Source organism: Salmo salar, chromosome ssa20 (assembly GCF_905237065.1).
Source record: "Salmo salar chromosome ssa20, Ssal_v3.1, whole genome shotgun sequence".
Classification (NCBI taxonomy): domain Eukaryota; kingdom Metazoa; phylum Chordata; class Actinopteri; order Salmoniformes; family Salmonidae; genus Salmo; species Salmo salar.
Window position 1 is genome coordinate 7,882,089 of NC_059461.1, and position 22,223 is coordinate 7,904,311.

The following is a 22,223-nucleotide window of genomic DNA, read 5'->3' on the forward strand; positions in this document are numbered from 1 at the left end:
TGCCAGCTTGTTTGTAATAAAAATATTATTAAACCACTTACCAGAGTTTTGCATCTCTTCCAGGAATTGCACATCAGTCCCAGACTGCAGTGTCTCACCGTTTCGTACCACTGGCCTATGTCCCAATATAGAGTCAAGGTTTCCTTGCCATTTAATCCGCTTTCGAACACTCCCACTCCTGCCATTGTGCATGTTGGCATCTATGTACTTGCTTTTAATTTTCTTAAGTTTATCGCAAATCTGTTTCTTGGATTGTAAGAAACCTAAATTAAGCTACCCCCACAACATCGGGTGTCTTCCTACTACGTCACACGCCAGCCCCCAAACCCCGCCTTAAGTCGCCAGTGGCCTAGGTCTGGCATCAGTTTAAAGCAGGTCCAACGCCGTCTCATCTGTGGTAATGGAAACAGAAAAGTCTGAGCCTTTTGGTTAAAACACTGGCGTAAATCCTGTATGGAAACAACAGAGCCACAGAGGACCATTATGTTAAAGTAACGGTCTCACTTTTAAAACTTCATATTCCGTTCTCATACTCAAATAATGTTTTTGACTCGTCTTATACCCGTATTTATGGCCAAAGCATGAATTTGAGGAGAAACAAAAACTTAAAAACCCCAACCACGGCCAACAGCTCCCCCCCCGCAGCTACTTGCCTGAGCCTCGCCAGCTTCTTCTTCACCCAAATCCAGATAGCAGATGTTCTGAAAGAGGGCTAGACAATCTGGACCCTCTCTTTCTAAAACTATCCGCCACCATTGTTGCAACCCCTATTACAAGTCTGTTCAACCTCTCATATCGTCCGAGAACGCTAAAGATTGGAAAGCTGTCGCGGTCATCCCCATCTTCAAATGGGGTGAAACTCTAGACCCAAACTGTTATAGACCTATATCCATCCTGCCCTGCCTCTCTAAAGTCTTCAAAAGCCAAGTTAATAAACAGATCACTGACCATTTAGAATCCCACCGTACCTTCTCCACTATGCAATCCGGTTTCCGAGCTGGTCACGGGTGCACCTTAGCCACACTCAAGGTACGAAACGATATCATAGCCGCCATCGATAAAAAACACTACTGTGCAGCCGTCTTCATCGACCTGGCCAAGGCTTTCGACTCTGTCAATCACCGTATTCTTATTGGCAGACTCAATAGCCTTGGTTTCTCAAATGACTGCCTCGCCTGGTTCACCAACTACTTCGCAGGCAGAGTTCAGTGTGTCAAATCGGAGAGCCTGTTGTCCGGACCTCTGGCAGTCTCTATGGGGTTACCACAGGGTTCAATTCTTGGGCCGACTCTTTTCTCTGTATATATCAATGATGCCGCTCTTGCTGCAGGTGATTCTCTGATCCATCTCTACGCAGGCGACACCATCCTGTATACATCTGGCCCTTCTTTGTACACTGTGTTAACTAACCTCCAAACAAGCTTCAATGCCATACAACACTCCTTCCGTGACCTCCAACTGCTCTTAAACGCTAGTAAAACCAAATGCATGCTTTTCAACCGTTCGCTGCACGCACCCGCCCACCCGACTAGCATCACTATCCTGGACGGTTCTGACCTAGAATATGTGGACAACTACAAATACCTAGGTGTCTGGCTAGACTGTAAACTCTCCTTCCAGACTCATATTAAACATCTCCAATCCAAAATCAAATCTAGAAATCGGCTTTCTATTTCACAACAAAGCCTCCTTCACTCCCGCCACCAAACTTACCCTAGTAAAACTGACTATCCTACCGATCCTTGACTTCGGCGATGTCATCTACAAAATAGCTTCCAATACTCTACTCAGCAAACTGAATGCAGTCTATCACAGTGCCATCTGTTTTGTTACCAAAGCCCCTTATACTACCCACCACTGCGACCTGTATGCTCTAGTCGGCTGGCCCTCGCTACATATTCGTTGCCAGACCCACTGGCTCCAGGTCATCTATAATTCTTAGCTAGGTAAAGCTCCACCTTATCTCAGCTCACTGGTCACAATAACAACACTCACCTGTAGCACGCGCTCCAGCAGGTATATCTCACTGGTCATCCCCAACGCCAACACCTCCTTTGGCCGCCTTTCCTTCCAGTTCTCTGCTGCCAGTGACTGGAACGAATTGCAAAAATCTCTGAAGCTGGAGACTTATATTTCCCTCACTAACTTTAAACATCAGCTATCTGAGCAGCTAACTGATCGCTGCAGCTGTCCATAATCCATCTGTAAATAGCCCACCCAATCTACCTACCTCATCCCCATATTGTTTTTATTTACTTTTCTGCTATTTTGCACACCAGTATCTCGACTTGCACATCATCATCTGCTCATTTATCACTCCAGTGTTAATCTGCTAAATTGTGATTACTTCGCTACTATGGCCTATTTATTGCCTACCTCCTCACGCCATTTGCACATACTGTATAGAGACTTTCTTTCTTTTCTATTGTGTTATCGACTGTACGCTTGTTTATTCCATGTGTAACTCTGTGTTGTTGTTTGTGTCGCACTGCTTTGCTTTATCTTGGCCATGTCGCAGTTATAAATGAGAACTTCTCAACTAGCTTACCTGGTTAAATAAAGGTGAGAAAAAAAACTCCAACAGACAGTCTGAAAAATGCTTGCAATTTCCTCATTGAGAATGATGTCATCCTGCCTCATTGGCTGATTTAGCCACTCAGCAGTCTACACACATTAATATTTTTAATGACCGGTATACGCCTACACCATTCTGTTGTTGGGGTACACCCACAAATGTTAATGGTCCTAATAAAAATACTAAATACCCCAATCCAACACAGATAAGCTGCTTTTTAACATCCTTAATTAAAATACATTGGAAGGAAAAGTATTTCACTCATATTGTAATTAATTATAGGTCATATTTCATACAAATCTGGAAAACTTCTACGTGATGGGTGTCCCTAAACCGGGAGGGTTGCTGCTAACGTGTGCTAATGATGTTGTATACAACAACCAACTTTCTGGTTCCATAGACAGAAAGCTAAAATCTTGTTCATCTAACTGTAGTATCCAATTAACAGTAGCTATTACAGTGAAAAAAGACCATGCTATTGATTGAGGAGAGTGCACAACAACAAAAAACGTTTATTACGGCAACTGGTTTGATACATTCACCTCTGAAGGTAAATAATGTACTTAGCCAGTAATCTTGCTCTGATATGTCATCCTGAGGGTCCCAGGGATAAAATGTAGCATAGTTGTGTTTGCTGATTTTTATTTTATTTTATTTTTAAGCATGTTTTTTTGTTTGTATTATCTTTTACCAAATCTAATGTGTTATATTCTCCTACATTAATTTCACATTTCCACAAACTTCAAAGTGTTTCCTTTCAAATGGTATCAAGAATATGCATATCCTTGCTTCAGGTCCTGAGCTACAGGCAGTTACATTTGTGTATGTCATTTCAGGTGAAAATTGAAAAAACGGGTATGATCATTTTAACATTTTACACATCACATGTCACTTATAAACTGTACTTCCTGCTTGTCTTCCAGCTAGCCACCTGGGACCCAGTGCATGGCCTCAATGGAACACTAACTGACAGGAAGTTGGAGAACAACATGAGAGGTGTGGTTCTGCGCGTGGTCACTGTGCTGGTGAGTACTGTACTGTTGTCTGTATCGGAGTTGGGTGAGGTTGCCCCTAGACACTGATCGTAGGTCAGTCTAGCATTTTCCCCAATCAGAATTAAGGTTAGGATTGGGGAGGGGAAGCTGATCCTAGATCTGTACCTAGGAAAAATGCATAGAGAATGGCCAAAATTCCGTATTAGCACGGACAGTGCCATTGAGGGCATCCACTATTTTTATGTAGTTAACTGGGTGGGACTTCCAACTTCATTGGCTAATCCCTCCTGGTGACCCTGGTGGAGTCAGGTCATCAGGAGGAATCAGCTAATCATGAAGAAAAAAATTGAAATTGTGGCACTGCCCATGCTGTCACATACGCAACAATGGCACCGATACAAAGATGACTCCTCTATCTCTATGGGAAATGTCACCAAGTCTGTATACGCCATGAGCCTGTATAGTGCTGTTTGATAGACCTGGCATCATAAAGATATCACTTGTAATCCTGCTCAACACTCCCAGATTTAAGTCAGGGTGTCTGTTCACAGGCCGTAAGTGAACGGGCACTTCATTAAAAGCGATTTCAGGAGGATGAATTGACACCATGGAGCTTCATTATATTGAGATTTGAGTTTCGCTATCTCGCCTCCAGCACTGATTTGAGTCTCTTGAGTGCTTTAAAGATTCAGAACTTTAAATTCTTCATAATCCAGCTTTGAAGTCTGGGGAGAAGAAAGAGATGATGCTACGACTTTGTGGCTCTCTGTCTTTTTTTTTTCCTTCCAGATTTTCATCCCTTTCAAAGAGAACATGGAGTACGTTTCTGAACATTATCTATTTTCTCAGAAACGGTGTGGAGGAAAAGGGTGGAATGGGGTGGCATGTGTGTGTGTGCGCGTGTGTGCTTTCCCAGAGGCACAAGGGGAAAGGCTGCAGTACTCACACTGACAAGCCACAGATGGTGGTGGAGACCACTGGAGTATTTGTTCTACTCCCTCTTTCTTGGTCCCTCTCCCTTTTTCCTCGGTCTCAATCCTTCTCTGGCTGTGTGTGCGTGTGCGTGTGTGTGTGTGTGTGTGTGTGTGTGTTCTCTCTCTCTCTCTCACACACAGACACACTCCCTCTCTCTCTCTCTTGGTTCCCTCTCATTCCATAGACCTCTATGACTGACATCCTTTATGAAGTGCCGCCAGTGAGAATTAGTGTGAAATGTCTAGAGTAGTGTGGACGGACTACCGCTGTATATATGAGAGGTAGTGTATGAAAGGCTACCTTTTTGAAGGGTGTGTGGCTACAGTATGTTAGGGCTTTCTGATCTGTAGACCGAGCTCTATGAAGCAGACTGAGCATTGTGGTCATGCCTTAAGGCTTTCTTATGTCCTCTGTTTTCTGTGCTTTGTGATGCCCTGAGAGCCATCCAGACAAAAACCTAAAGTAACAAAGTCTATATTTGGTTGATATTTAGTTGAGTTGTCAAAAACTATTTTTGTAATAAACCAACCCTCGAATCCTGTCCTTAATTTGTGGTTGAAATCTGGTTAAAATGTTTATGTTGACCTTATCCATTGATGTTCAATGTCAGTATGTTGACAGATGACCGGTCGGTTTATACCAAATGACTGGTGGGATTATTACATTTACGTTTTAGTCATTTAGCAGACGCTCTTATCCAGAGCGACTTACAGTAGTGAATGCATACATTTCATTTTTATTTATTTTTTTCCCCGTACTGGTCCCCCGTGGAAATCGAACCCACAACCGTGGCGTTGCAAACACCATGCTCTACCAACTGAGCCACACGGGACTGGGGCCCCCCCAATGCCCCCCCCCCCCCAGCCCGCCACTGCCATCTGAAAATATGTTTTAATTTCAACCAATCAACTTATCATGTTCAATCGATCTGCTCATTGGCTAATTAAGTGCCAATTAGATCCCATTAGCAACACTCCCAATAAATCCTGTTGGTGACCAATTGATTTGATGAGGACTGTATTGACTGTTTACGTGTAAGGGGGAGAGTGGGGTAACCTGAAAGGGAGCCTCCACTACTCGATGAGGTCTTGTGCTCTCCTAAAATCCATACTATGTGGATTTAAACTGTTCTCCATGGTAGTGAACCACAGGGATTAGCAGTGTATTGTGAATGGCACAGAGCGAGTGGCACCTAACGGCCCATCAACCCAGGCAAGCTGTATCCCTCCCTGGCCTGACATAATCTCCAGCTCTGCTCTCTCTGCTCAGGGACTGTGGAATAATAACAGCAGTAACAACCTGTAAAGTGTTATTTAAAGCACAGGGCCACACCATTGATTTACTGCCTTCGCATAGAGGCCTTTTTAGCAATGATCTATTTGAGTGGAAAATTGCCATTTCCAGCTCACATGTTACTTAAGATATGAGGGTGTATGTCTATAGAAAGGGGTATGGGGAGTGGGGGGGGGCGCCAGCGGAATTGTTGACGAGGGCTGGGTTGCAAACAAGGCATATGTTAGGGGAGACGGACTTCTGTCAATAAAACCTGCAGGCAGAGCGGATGCCTCCCTCTCTCCTGGTGGCTAATGGGCAATGGAGTCCCCAGGTCTTACTCAGGAGCTGTAGTGCAGAGAGAGAGTGTTCCACGCCCCCATGGCCCCCATCAGGCAGATCAGAAGCCGCAGTGCAGTGAGTACAGGCCAGGGTCAGGGGATGTGGGCTCTCTAGATGACTTTGCTGAGCCCCTCGGGTCTGAACGGGGGACTTTGCTGGTGCCATTAATATGTGCACTGTGTGGCTGATGGCAGTCTGATGGCAGTGAGACTGTTGTGGCTGTAGAGATTCTATAGAGATGCAAGATCTGATAGGCCCCAAGCTGGACAACCAGTGTCAAAGTGAAGAACTGTAGCCTTATGCCTGTGTCCCAAATGTCACCCTATTCGCTATGGAGTGCGCTGTGGTCTAGTCAAAAGTAGTGCACTAAATAGGGAATGTGATGCCATTTGGGACGCAGTTTTGTGTCATGTGCACTTAGTGTACAAAGACCTTCCCACCAGTCCAGACCCACACACATCATGCACTTTGACTGTGTACACACATGTACCCACCAGAGTTGGGGTCATTCCATTTAAATTCCAATCAATTCAGAAAGTGAACCCAATTCCAAATGTTCCTCGGTGTCCTGGCACACCGTTGGTGGAACCAGCTTCTGAAAAAGTATCTGAAACCCTACCTCTTCAAAGATATAATAATCCCACAGCACCTCACCCACCCACCCTCCAAAAAAACATTTTGTGAACTAACACTTCCACACCCCCTTACTAGCTCTGACTTTTCTGATAGCTACTTTATTGAGAAAAAATGTACTTACTATGACTGTGATATGTGGTTGTCCCACCTAGCTATCTTAAAATGAGTGCACTAACTGTGTCACTCTGGATAAGACCGTCTGTTAACCTCTATGGGCTAGGTGGGACACTTGCGTCCCACCTACTCAACAGCCAGTGGAATCCCGTGGCGCGATATTCAAATACCTTAGAAATGCTATTACTTCAATTTTTCAAACATATGACTATTTTACACCATTTTAAAGACAAGACTCTCGTTAATCTAACCACACTGTCCGATTTCAAAAAGGCTTTACAACGAAAGCAAAACATTAGATTATGTCAGCAGAGTACCCAGCCAGAAATAATCAGACACCCATTTTTCAAGCTAGCATATAATGTCACAAAAACCAAAACCACAGCTAAATGCAGCACTAACCTTTGATGATCTTCATCAGATGACACTCCTAGGACATTATGTTATACAATACATGCATGTTTTGTTCAATCAAGTTCATATTTATATCAAAAATCAGCTTTTTACATTAGCATGTGACTAGCATGTGACTAGCATTCCCACCGAACACTTCCGGTGAATTTACTAAATTACTCACGATAAACGTTCACAAAAAACATAACAATTATTTTAAGAATTATAGATACAGAACTCCTTTATGCAATCGCTATGTCCGATTTTAAAATAGCTTTTCGGTGAAAGCACATTTTGCAATATTCTGAGTAGATAGCCCGGCCATCACAGGCTAGCTATTTTGACACCCACCAAGTGTGGTACTCACCAAACTCAGAATTACTATTAGAAAAATTGGATTACCTTTGCTGTTCTTCGTCAGAATGCACTCCCAGGACTTGCTGGTTTGGTTCCAAATAATCCATAGTTATATCCAAATAGCGGCGTTTTGTTAGTGCGTTCAAGACACTATCCGAAGGGTAAAGAAGGGTGACGCGCCCGATGCGTTTCGTGACAAAACATTTCAAAATATTCCATTACCGTACTTCGAAGCATGTAAAACGCTGTTTAAAATCAATTTTTATGCAATTTTTCTCGTAACCCTGTTTTCGGTCAAAGACGAAAAAATAAAAACATGGTGTCGGCTCGTGCACGCGCCTCAGTCTCATTTTTCTCAGATCGACCACTATCCAAATGCGCTACTGTTTTTCAGCCATGGCCTGCAAAGTCACCATTCATCGTTCTGGCGCCTTCTGAGAGCCTATGGGAGCGTTAGAAAATGTCACGTTATGCCAGAGATCCCCTGTTTTGGTTAGAGATGATCAAGAAGGCCAAGAAATAGTCAGAGAGAGCGCTTCCTGTTTGGAATCTTCTCAGGTTTTGGCCTGCCAAATGAGTTCTGTTATACTCACAGACACCATTCAAACAGTTTTAGAAGCTTTAGGGTGTTTTCTATCCAAATCAAACAATTATATGCATATTCTAGTTACTGGGCAGGAGTAGTAACCAGATTAAAAACGGGTACGTTTTTTATCCGGCCATGCAAATACTGCCCCCTATCCCCAACAGGCTAAATTACTAAAATGTAAATTTGAGTGAATTGGAATTTCAGTGCAATTTCTAAATTGACTGGAATTCAAATGGAATTCATCCCAACCCTGGTACCCACACAACAATACTGTCCAAACAGTATATATATATTGTAGACACACAAGCATGTATGCACACATGCATGCACATGTACACACACACACAGCCATGCCTTTGATTTCAAAAGTGCATAGTGCGTAAACTCATGGACTGAGACACACATTAAATCTCTCACACACACACGCACGCACGTGCACACACACACACTCACACACACTCTGCTTCCCGCTGGGATACATACACTCGGCTAGGGAACTGCACAGTCTCACATTCATGTAGTGCACATCCTACTGTAATAATGTAGCAAGCATGCTGTCACAGAGGTACATGTGCAATGTTTCACACTTATTACAGAATTATTTTCTCACTGCTGAGAAAGTTCCCCTGCAACAGGGTGATCAAATTAAGATCCTACATCTGCATGTTAACGGAATTTGTAATTTAGCCTATTAAACACAAACATTGTTTGAAGTGAGAATTAGGCAGGCCTGATGCTGAAAAAGAAAGCAATTGATTGCCTACTTCACCCATATTTTATTTTTGCAAAAAAAGTACTGTGCAGTTCCAGTAGTTAGCTACACCGCTTCATAACAAAAGAGTAATTAACTAATGAAAACACTACCTAGATTTGAATTTAGTTAAACTACCACCAAGCTACTGCAAAATGAAGTTACATTACTAGTTGAACTACATGTGGTTCACTACTCCCCAACACTGCATACACACGTCAGGTTGTGATTGGGGCTATAGAGCGTACAGAGTAGTGGGGTATGCAGGTATGAGTCATGGTGTGTGGTGTGGGGGGTCACTCTCTGATTGATGGTGCCTCATGGCTACAGTGGGAGTTGGCATGCACGTCCACGCTCCCGCTAATAGCTTATTGAGCGACGGGGGCCAGTGAGGATTCGAAAACACTGGTTTAATGTGCACACCATGTGTAGTCAATAACACCACCTAGGTAATACATCTGCCTGACATATTCCCAGAAATATTTCAGTTATCAATAGGGATTTATTAAAGAGAATGGAAGCCAGGAAGAGAAAGGGCTACTGTTTCTGTGTTTCGGCAGATAGTCGAGACACTGTGCAGGATAGTCCATGACAATTAAGGTGGAAAGTGGAGTGTGGTCATATTTCTCTCTTTATTTCTCACCTCTCTCTCTCTCTCTGACTCTCTCCCACCCCTCCTCTCTTTCTCTCTCTCTCTCTTTCGCTATCTCTCGGTAATGTCACTGTCTGTTTGGTGTGTGTAAAACAATGCCGTTGACCTCTAGTATTATTACATCAACTTAGTGACATTGAGGGAAAACACAGCAGGATTGAATAAGTTAACTAAAGAAGCATAGATCCATGAAGGGACTGTGATAAAGGACAGATGTGGTGGATTCATAGGAAAACCTGTGGTACAGTAGTGGCAGATGGAAGTGTAACAATTATACATTCTTTGACTTTGTCAACTGCAGGAGGAGCCCTTTGTGATGGTATCAGAGAATGTCCTTGGGAAGCCTAAGAAGTACCAAGGCTATTCCATCGACGTGCTGGATGCTCTCTCCAACTACCTGGGCTTCAAGTACGAGATCTATGTGGCCCCTGACCATAAGTATGGGAGCCAACAGGCTGACGGGGTCTGGAACGGACTAATCGGAGAGTTGGTTGCCAAGGTGAGAGACTGTGGCTCTGTCCCAAATGGCAGCCTGCTCCCTATATAGTGCACTACTTTTGACCAGAGCCCTATGTGCTGCAATGCTATGTCCAAATGGAACGAACTAACAATAACACGTAGAATAATCCCCAGAATAATCCCAGTTTATTGGGATGAATATGAGCTACTTAAAAAATTGGCTGTGTTCATCAATGTACAAAACCTTCCTTGCAGGAAACCCTCCTCCATCAATCCATCTATCCATCTATCCACCTTCATCACCTCAACCAAAAGCGGTCTACTTTACGAGGAGGAGGAGCAGTGTATATAAAACGTAATAAACTCTCATTCGTACACAACGCTCTATAATCTCTTATCAGAGGAAAGCAATTACAAACATGCAGCGATTAGGAATCACTGGCTTGGTAAACTGGCTTATTTTTTAGAGTTGGCATAGTTTCTATCCACAGTGTTGTTAGCTATTCACCCTGCCAGGGCCAATAGTGGAATAAACATCTGTCCAACAGCCAGACAAACGAAAAGGCAAAGCTGTAAACACCTGGAGGTCAGCAGACCATTTTCAGGACCATTACACATCACCTCTTGCTGTTTTCCCTTTTTCAGACTTTTTTTGATTCCTAATGCCATTCCACATTGATTCCAACACTGCCGCTTCCAATTTTCTTCCTTAAATGAGCGCATCTGCAAATATGCCTGTGCGTAAGACTTAGAGTTTATCTTCTAGACCACAAACACAGGCCAAAGGGAAAAATGTTAATATCATTTTTGTTGTGTTACCTTTGCCTCTATTCCTTTAGGCATATTGTGCTTTTTATTGGGCTCCAGAGTGGTGCAGCGGTCTAAGACACTGCATCTCAATTCTCAATTCATCTCAGTTCAAATCCAGGCTGTATCACATTTGGCTGTGATTGGGAGTCCCATAGGGAGGCTCACAATTGGCCCAGCATCGTCTGGGTTTGGCCAGGGTAGGCCGTCATTGTAAATAATAATTTGACTAACTTGCCTAGTTAAATAAAGGTTCACAAAGGGTGTCTGTAATGATACAGAGGATATAGGTACATTGTTATTCATTCTTCAAGGATATTATTATTATAATAATTTTTGTAATATATTTTTTTAGGGGGTAGATCAGCTTCAATATTGCAGAAAGATTGTGGTTTCCATCAATGTAGTTGTCTGCAAAATTTCCAATCCCCCATATATATATATTGAAATAAAACATACAAGACCGATATCACCCCGAATTAAAGAGAGAACAAAAGTTAGATTGAAGAGAGGACAGAAGGTAAATTGACAACCTGTAGTGGAGAACACGGTAAGTCATCATATATATATATATATATATATACACAAAATATATATTTTATATACAGTACCAGTCAAGAGTTTGGACACACCTACTCATTCAAGGGTTTTTCTTTCTTTATACTATTTTCTACACGGTAGAATAATAGTGAAGACATCAACGTTATGAAATAACACATATGGAATCATGTAGTAACCAAAAAAGTGTTAAATAAAAATATTTTTTTCATATTTTAGATTCTTTAAAGTAGCCACCATTTGACTTGATGACAGCTTTGCACACTCTTGGCATTCTCTCAACCAGCTTCACCTGGAATTCCCCAACAGTCTTGATGGAGTTCTCACATATGCTAAGCACTTGTTGGCTGCTTTTCCTTCACTCTGCGGTCCAACTCATCCCAAACCATCTCAATTGGGTTGAGGTTGGGTGATTGTGGAGGCCAGGTCATCTGATGCATCACTCCATCGCTCTCCTTCTTGGTCAAATAGCCCTTACACAGCCTGGAGGTGTGTTGGGTAATTGTCCTGTTGAAAAACAATAGTCCCATTAAGCTCAAACCAGATGGGATGGTGTATCGCTGCAGAATGCTGTGGTTGCCCTGCTGGTTAACCTCTATGGGCTAGGTGGGACGCTAGCGTGCCACCCGTGGTGCACTCCATCAACAGCAGGTGCATTTCAAGAGCGGCAAATTTGAATCCAAATAAATGTCAAAATTCAAATTTTTCAAACATACAACTATTTTACACCCTTTGAAAGATAAACATCTCCTTAATCTAACCACGTTTTACGATTTCAAAAAGGTTTTACGGCGAAAGCATAAATTTAGAGTATGTTAGGACAGTACATTTACAAGAGTTGTGTGTAATGTTTTGTCAATTCAAAGACAGGGTCACCAAAACCATAAAACCAGCTAAAATGATGCACTAATCTTTTACAATCTCCATCAGATGACACTCCTAGGACATTATGTTAGACAATGCATGCATTTTTAGTTCTATCAAGTTCATATTTATATCCAAAAACAGCGTTTTACTATGGCATTGATGTTGAGGAAATCGTTTCCCTCCAATAACCGGCAGTCAAGTCAGCGTCACAAATTAAATAATTAAAATTAGAAAACATTGGTAAAATATTATATTGTCATTTAAAGAATTATAGATTTACATCTCTTGAACGCAATCAACTTGCCAGATTTAAAAATAACCTTACTGGGAAATCACACTTTGCAATAATCTGAGCACTGCGCCCAGAAAAATACGCGTTGCGATACAGACTAGACGTCATGTTGGGGAGATCTAAAATCGAAAATACTATGTAAATAATCCATTACCTTTGATTCTCTTCATCAGATGTCACTTCCAGGTATCACAGGTCCATAACGAATGTAGTTTTGTTCAAAAAAGCTCATCATTTATGTCCAAAAATCTCCGTCTTGTTAGCACATGATCTAAGCCAGCCGGACTTCTCGTCATGAACGAGGGGAAAAATATATTTACGTTCGTTCAAACATGTCAAACGTTGTATAGCATAAATCATTAGGGCCTTTTTTAACCAGAACATGAATAATATTCAAGGTGGACGAATGCATACTCTTTTATAACGTATTGGAACGAGGGTACCCAACATGAACTCGCGCGCCAGGTGTCTAATGGGCCATCATCGTTCCATGGCTCTTGTTCGGTCAGATCTCCCTCCAGAAGACTCAAAACACTTTGTAAAGGCTGGTGACATCTAGTGGAAGCAATAGGAAGTGCCAAAATATTCCTCAGCCCCTGTGTTTTTCAATGGGATAGGTTTAAAGGTAATACAACACATCAGGTATCCACTTCCTGTCAGAAAATGTCTCAGGGTTTTGCCTGCCAAATGAGTTCTGTTATACTCACAGACACCATTCAAACAGTTTTAGAAAATTGAGGGTGTTTTCTATCCATATGTAATAAGTATATGCATATTCTAGTTACTGGGTAGGAGTGGTAACCAGATTAAATCGGGTATGTTTTTTTATCCAGCCGTGTCAATACTGCCCCCTAGCCCTAACAGGTTAAGTGTGCCTTGAATTCTAAAAAAGAATCACTGACAGTGTCACCAGTAAAGCACCCCCACACCATCACACCTCCTCCTCCATGCTTCATAGTGGGAACCACACATGCAGAGATCATCTGTTCACCTACTCTGCGTCTCACAAAGACACTGTGGTTGTAAAAGAAAATCTCAAATTTGGACTCATCAGACAAAAGGAAAGATTTCCAATGTCTAATGTGCTCGTGTTTCTTGGCCCAATCAAGTCTCTTCTTATTATTGGTGTCCTTTAGTAGTGGTTTCTTTGCAGCAATTCAACCATGAAGGCCTGATTCACGCAGTCTCCTCTGAACAGTTGATGTTGAGATGTGTCTGTTATTTGAACTCTGTGAAGCATTTATTTGGCCTGCAATTTCTTATGCTCGTAACTCTAATGAACTTATCTTCTGCAGTAGAACTAACTCTGGGTCTTCCTTTCCTGTGACGGTCCTCATGAGAGCCAGTTTCATCATAGCGTTTGATTGATTTTGCGACTGCACTTGAAGAAAAGTTCAATGTTTCAAGAAATGTTCAAAGTTCTTGAAATATTCCAGATTGACTTACCTTCATGTCTTAAAGTAATGATGGACGGTTGTTTTTGTTTGTTTATTTGAGCTGTTCTTACCATAATATGGACCTGGTCTTTTACCAAATAGGGCTTTCTTCTGTATACCACCCCTACCTTTTCACAACACAACTGATTATCTTAAACACATTGTTAACCTGTCTGGGCGAGTGGGACGCTTGCGTCCCACCCTAATCAACAGCCAGTGGAATCGCGTCGCGCTAAATGCAAAACCTCATAAATGCTATAACTTCAATTTCTCAAACATATGACTATTTTACACCGTTTTATAGATACACCTCTCCTGAATCGAACCACGTTGTCCGATTTCAAAAAGGCTTTACAGCAAAAGCAAAACATTAGATTATGTCAGCAGAGTACCCAGCCAGAAATAATCACACAGCCATTCTCAAAGCAACTAGCATGCATCACAAATACCCAAAACACAGCTAAATGCAGCACTAACCTTTGACAACCTTCATCAGATGACACTCCTAGGACATCATGTTACACAACACATGCATTTTTTGTTCGATAAAGTTCATATTTATGTATAAAAACAGCATTTTACATCGGCGCATGACGTTCAGAAAATCTTTTCCCTCAAATGCTTCCGATGATCAGCGCTACAATTTACAAAATTACTATTCGAAAACATTGTTAAAATGTAATATTGTCATTCAAAGACTTATAGATGAACATGTCTTGAATGCCATCTCTTTGCCAGATTTAAAAATAACTTTACTGGGAAATCACACTTTGCAATAAACGACGTGGTATGCCTAGAAAAGAAGTCTATGTTGGAGCCATCTTGGAACGATCAACCATCAAAAATACTATTGTAAATAATCCCTTACCTTTGATTATCTTTATCAGAAGGCACTTCTAGGAATCCCAGGTCCATAACAAATGTAGTTTTGTTCAAAAAAGTTAATAATTTATGTCCCAATAGTGTTAGCGCGCTCCGAAGGCTAGTAAAAATGTACCGTGTGCGTCTGACTTGTCGTCAGGAATGAGCAAAAAATATATATTTAAGTTCGTTCAAACATGTCAAACGTTGTATAACATAAATCTTTAGGGGCTTTTTCAACCAGGGCTTCAATAATATTCCATTGGGACGGTTGCATTGTCTTTCAAAACGTTTCGAAAAGGGAGAGTACCCATGGGCGCCGACGTCACAATGGTAATGGCCCATCCCCTGTGACCAAGGTAAACATCCTCTCTTTCAGTCAATTTTGATGGTAGGAGGCTCAAACCACTTTGTAAAGAATGGGGACATCTAGTGGAAGCCATAGGAAGTGCTAAATGAATTGCAAGCCCCTGTGTGTTTCAATGGCAAATGTTTGAAGTGATATCCACACATCAGATTTCAGTTTCCTGTCAGGATTTGTCTCAGGGTTTTGACTGCCATATGAGTTCTGTTATACTCACAGACACCATTCAAACAGTTTAATAAACTTTAGGGTGTTTTCTATCCAAATCAAACAATTATATGCATATTCTAGTTACTGGGCAGGAGTAGTAACCAGATTAAATCGGGTACGTTTTTTTATCCGGCTGTGCAAATACTGCCCCCTAGCCCTAACAGGTTTTAATTGAAATGCATTCCAGGTGACTATTTCATGAAGCTGGTTGAGAGAATGCCAAGAGTGTGCGAAGACGTCATCAAGGCAAAGGGTGGCTACAGTACTTTGAAGAATCTCAAATAAAAAATATATTTAGATTTGTTTAACACTTTTTTGGTTACTACATGATTCCATATGTGTTATTTCATAGTTGTGATGTCTTCACTATTATTCTACAGTGTACAAAATAGTAAAAAATACATTTAAAAAATGTATTGAGTAGGTGTGTCCAAACTTTTGACTGGTACTGTATATTTTCCTTTATTATCTTCCCCGGACCCTAACAACCCCTCCCCTAATTGGAGTGAACTAATGGACAACAACACCTAGGCTTCCACTTCCAGTTCATACATATTATATACATTTTACAAACACAGTATATTTTACAATAGTTATTTCGTTTGTGTGATATTATTTCTTATCAGGAATGGTTTTTCCAGAATAATACTTTTTTTTGCATATGCTCTTCTTTGATGTTTCTGAATGCTTCCTATGAAAAGTGTTTTTCCCTTGACCTTGTATGTTCCAAAGCACACAGAATGCCCATGCTCGTCCTGTGCACAATGGCCTGAATACAATGACAGTGCAGTGGGAATTTAAACATGTCTGCCTGTAAACACACACACACACACACACACACACACACACACTGTATAGACCACTATCTGCTGGTTACCTACCGTACATCGTAAACATTATTGACATACAATATTGACATGTCATGAAGAGTCCTTAAAGCCATAAACAGACAATTCACATTAACCTCCCACTGATGTTGCATTACAATGAAACACTACAATAGGATTTTCAATCATTTTAAAGTGATCGTTCACTCAAATTACAAAATTGCATATTGGTTTCCTTAGCGTGTTATTGGTTTTGCGGATCAAATCTGACTCTGTCCATAGACAGCTTACAGGTTAAGGAGACCATTAGGTAATTTTGTAGTTTTTGGTGAACTGTCTATTGAATGTTGTTGTTTAGTCTATAAGAGGTTTAAGTTCCAATCCGTCTTTCATGAAAATTTCCAGGTTAACTGATGATGATTGTAGTAACTCTTTTTTTAAGTGGATCAAGTTCATTAAGAATGCGTCTTACAACACATTTAGATCTGTTCAAGAAACAGTTCAATGGCTTAAACACAGCTGTAAGGTCAAAGATCAACTGATCTCCAGTCAAGCTTTCCTATTAGTGCACACTGAGTGACCAATGGGAGTGGGAGTGCATCCCAATAATATCTTTTTTCACCTGAAGTGTGCACTCGTTCACTACTTCCCACATAAATAAAAGCATTGGATTGATGGAGGCTTGGGCTAGTGAGAGTTTCCACCATATTTCTTACACCGGTCATTTCCTTCAAATCAGTGAAGGGAAGTTAACAAGTGCAAATTTTGGGAGGAAGAAGAGATCATTGGGACATAGCCAGGGTGTTGGTTCTTCCACCCCCAACACACTCACTCGTGTCGCCCCACACCCCAAAAGCATGCTGGGAACACACTTGGATCCTCATATTTTTCATGTGCTGCGTACAGTAAATGACCATTTCTGCCTGTTTAAGCATGTTGTTTCCTTACCAGACCGTGAAATTAGCTAATTAAATCAACAGTGATTACCGTAATTTCCGGACTATAAGCCACAACTTTTTTCCCACGCTTTGAACATGGCGGCTTAAACAATGACGCGGCTAATATATGGATTTTTCCCTCTTTCAATAAATACAATAAATTGCTCAGTTTTTTGGCGGCATGAAGCTTTCATTAGACCAATGAAATTGCCGAACGGGTTAAGGTCAAACAACTTTTTTTGTTTACTGTTTAGATTAAATCGAGCGCTCTCAACCTTCCCATCATTCTGATTACGGTAGTCATTTTGTCACCCTCATCATGGCAAAGACACGGAGAAATGCATATGATGCAGCTTTCAAGTTGAAGGCGATTGATCTGGCTGTTGGAAAAGGAAATAGAGCTGCTGCACGGGAGCTTGGTCATAATGAGTCGATGATAAGACGTTGGAAACAGCAGCGTGAGGAATTGACTCAGTGCAAAAAGACAACTAAAGCTTACTGCTAATTTTTGATTTTTTTGTTACAAGCCGTGTTTCGTTAAAGCCTATTTATTTTTGTTACAAGCCGTGTTTCATTAAAGCCTGTGTAAAGTTCATTTGTTTCAATGTACCGGTAAACACCTGCGGCTTATAGACATGTGCGGCTTATGTATGTTCAAAATAATATTATTATTTTTTTAATTCAGTGGGTGCGGCTTATATTCAGGTGCGCTCAATAGTCCGGAAATTACGGTAATTGTGTGTGTGTGTGTGTGTGTGTGTGTGTGTGTGTGTAAAATAACATCAGCTCTTCTTACCCCATGTGGGAACTATATCTAGTTTTTTCCTCTTTAAACTAATTTGCTAGTGCTAGTTCTGGAGCTATAACCAGGAGGGCATTCCAAATGGCACCCAATTCCCTTTATCCTGCACTACCTTTCATTTAAAGAAGTCTACTATTAAGAGAATAGGTTGCAACTTGGGATGCATTCCAGATGTCTACAACAGTGCTAGTTCGGTTCGGAATAACCCACACTGAAACTAGTCGGCACCATTTAGATGTGGAGTCATTCATATTCTCACACAGTTTGTGTGTCATACACTTGATGTCAGTCGGTAGGAGCTATTTCACCCCTGATATTGAATAAAAGCAGAGCGAAGGGGAAGTAGTACTCTGTTCTTATGTTAGTCATAGGGTGTGTCCCAGGTGGCACCCAATTCCCTATTTAGTGCTCTATTTTTGACCAAATCTTAGATTTGACCAGAGTCCTATGGTCCCTGGTCAAAAGTAGTGCACTATATAGGAAAAACCTTCCTAATATTGAGTTGCACCTCCTTTTGCCCTCAGAACCTTTTGCCCTCAGAACAGCCTCATGTGTCGGCCCATGTTGACTCCAACGCGTCACACGATTGTGTCAAGTTGGCTGGATGTCCTTTGGGTAGTGGACCATTCTTGATACACACGGGAAACTGTTGAGCGTGAAAACCCCAGCAGCGTTGCAGTTCTTGACACAGTCAAAATGGTGCATCTGGCACATACTACCATACCCCGTTCCAAGGCACTTAACTATTTTGTCTTGCCCATTCACCCTCTGAATGGCAGGCATACCTAATCAAAGTCTCAATTGTCTCAAGGCTTAAAAGTCCTATTTTAACCTGTCTCCTCCCCTTCATCTACACTGATTGAAGTGGATTTAACAAGTGACATCAATAAGGGATCATATCTTTCACCTGGATTCACCTGGTTAGTCTATATAATGGAAAGAGGCGGTGTTCCTTATGTTTTGTACACTCAGTGTATATGGTATTTGCCCACAGCGTCTTATAATAATGAGACACAACATGTGGGAGGAAATTAAATTTGCCTTAGTGGGTTTATAGCTGACCCTGGCCCGCATAAACACACACACACACACACACACACACCGTGAGGTTATCAGTTATAGTAGGACCTTGACAGGTTTGAACAACACAGTTTTCAGTGGACCAACATGTGCTTTCTAATTCAGACTCTCTGATTGGCTTAGCGGGTTAATGACCTATCGAGGTACCCTCATCCTCCGGTTTCTTCCTAAAAACAATTTCCTTGGAGATGACTGAACTCCTATGCTCACACTATGACTCACAGCCATATTAATCTCCATAACCTCTGCTTCGCATCAATAAAATAGACGGTCACACAGAAAATGGCAATCCCTCAATTTACTGATGCAATATCTAGGTAATTAACATGGCATTGTCTTTTCCCCTATCTATCTCGTCTGTGAAGTGTGTGACTATTAAGTGTGTCAGATAGCGAGTGTGGAGTCGATATGTGCCTGTTTTGACAAAAGAAAGGAGAGGAGGACTGTGATCATCAGCAGTGACAGAATAGCCATGGCAGAAAGCAGATGTGATTCTATTGATGTATGCATGAATTAAATGAATGTCTAAAAACAGAACTCCAAGCAAAGTTTAATTTCTCATACCCCTCCGCCTTACCACAGAACCAATTGGATGCAGTGATTTCTGATGTGTGTGTTCACAGAATCCCCTCATTTTCTTGAATTCTATACACCTTGCATCTTGGCATTAATGAATCTGTGTTTGTGTGTGCGTGCATTTGCGTGTGTGTCCATGCGTGTGTTTGTTTTCCAGCGTGCTGACATGGGTCTCTCGGCTCTCACCATCACACCAGAGCGGGAGAGTGTGGTGGACTTTACCACGCGCTACATGGACTACTCGGTGGGCGTGCTGCTCAGGAAGGCTGAACGCACCGTGGACATGTTCGCCTGCCTGGCGCCCTTTGACCTGTCGCTATGGGCATGCATCGCGGGCACGGTGCTACTGGTGGGCATACTGGTCTACCTGCTCAACTGGCTCAACCCGCCGCGCCTGCCCATGGGCTCCGTCTCCTCCACCACCCTCTACAACTCCATGTGGTTTGTCTACGGATCATTCGTCCAGCAGGGTGAGTTATATTTTGTTGGTATACTTTTTGTTTTCTTTAGAAATGTATTTTCATCACCTGGTGTGTATTATCTACCCTTTACTATCCCTGTTTTAAATAGTTTCATTGTTGTTAAAAAAAATTGTGAGTATTGCAAGGGGATGGGTTTATGTTGAAGAGAAAGAGAGAGAAAGTGAAATAGGTGGGAGAAGAGAGAGAGAAGTGTTGGATGTGTAGAGGGAACAAGGGAACGAGAGACAAAAACATGGTGATGGTTGTCTTTCAGCGTTCTTTCAAAGGTCAGGCTGATATCCATTTCTCTGGATTTGAGGAAAAGAGGGTGGGGGGGGGAGCTTAGGGAAAATAGGAGAATGGAAGAAAGCAAAGAAAAAGCGGAGAGCAATAATGGCATTGACTAAGAGAGATGTGTGTGAGTTTTTTTTTTCAGAGTACCATTAGTATTTCTTATTATGCTCAAGGACTCAGAGTAGTACATTTTGGGCCACATTAATTATGCAAATTCTGGGAATGATTTTAGCGTTTGGGGGAATATTTTATTTTGAATGAGCCACCGATGAGCTCACAGCAAAACAAGCAAATTCTCAATCTACATTTTACTTATGTCGGTAATGATGATAATGATAAATGCTAATTGTTCCCTTTTATTCACAATCGATCTTCTTTTAGTTGTAATTACACTTTAGTCATCTAGTCATTATCAAATTATTAGTAAACCAATTCTCACCTCAGTATCAACAACGAGGCAAACTACAAGAGCTTGATTCAGGAGAGCCTTTGACGCCTTGGTCAATTGTGGCTGATTATACGTTGAATAGACATCAACATCCCAAGGCTCTTGAACAGTTCATGCGTAAATACACACATAGGCTGCGTTTACACAAGCAGTACAACTCTGATATTTTTTTCCGTATTGACAAATCAGATCAGATCAAGATTTGATGTGAAAAGATCTGATGTGATTGGTCAAAAGACCAACTAGTGGAAAAAAATATCATAAATGGACTGCCTGTATAAACGCAGCCATAGACACACACAGACACAAAGATAAACACACACAGAATTACACAAACACACACACACACACACCATGCTGGAAGGCATACTGTTATTGAAATACTCTGTCCCAAACCTCTTCAGTATTCTGACACATCGAGTGCATCCCAAATAACACCCTATTCCCTATATACAGTATTTAGTGCACTACTTTTGACCAGGCCTCATAGGGCTCTGGTCAAAATGTGTGCAGTATATAGGGAATAGGGTGCCATTTGGGACTCAGGCATTGTCCTCGGGGGTGAATTGATTTGGAGGACCTCAGTACACAACATCCCAGATAGAGTCTGAAGATTGGCGATTCCACGTCAGCAGGAGCGAAAAATATTTTAAGTATCTCAGATTGTTCTGGCAATTCTCTCATATAAACTTAATTGAGAGAAAGGATTTTTGACATGCTTTTTACCTTTTTAGACCTACAGTATCAAATCAAAGTTTGTCACATGCGCCGAATACAACAGGTGTAACCCTTACAGTGAAATTCTTACTTACAGGCTCTAACCAACAGTGCAAAAAAGGTATTAGGTAAACAATAGGTAAGTAAAGAAATAAAAACCACAGTAAAAAAGACATTGAAAAATAACAGTAGCGAGGCTATATACAGTAGCGAGGCTATAACAGTAGCGAGGCTATATACATGTATACAGGCACTGGTTAGTCGGGCTGATTGAGGTAGTATGTACATGTAGATATGGTTAAAGTGACTATGCATATATGATGAACAGAGAGTAGCAGTAGCGTAAAAGAGGGGTTGGCGGGTGGTGGATGGCGGGACACAATCCAGATAGCCCGGTTAGCCAATGTGCGGGAGCACTGGCTGGTCGGGCCAATTGAGGTAGTATGTACATGAATGTATAGTTAAAGTGACTATGCATATATGATAAACAGAGAGTAGCAGCAGCGTAAAAGAGGGGATGGGGAGGGCACACAATGCAAATAGTCTGGATAGCCATTTGATTACCTGTTCAGGAG

General features: G+C 41.5%; 1 protein-coding gene across 3 annotated transcripts in view; it reads left to right on the plus strand.

Moving 5' to 3' along the window:
* Positions 1–22,223, plus strand: part of LOC106580171 (glutamate receptor ionotropic, delta-2) — a 605,308-nt gene that overhangs the window by 458,941 nt on the left and 124,144 nt on the right. For all 3 annotated transcript variants that reach the window (XR_001322822.2, XM_045704300.1, XM_014160933.2), the window contains exons 9-11: positions 3,499–3,600; positions 9,953–10,150; positions 19,886–20,198. Coding sequence is in view for 2 of the 3 variants with exons in the window: in XM_045704300.1 (XP_045560256.1) it covers positions 3,499–3,600; positions 9,953–10,150; positions 19,886–20,198 (613 nt within the window). In the remaining variant the exon portion in view is untranslated. The remainder of the gene's footprint in view (positions 1–3,498; positions 3,601–9,952; positions 10,151–19,885; positions 20,199–22,223) is intronic.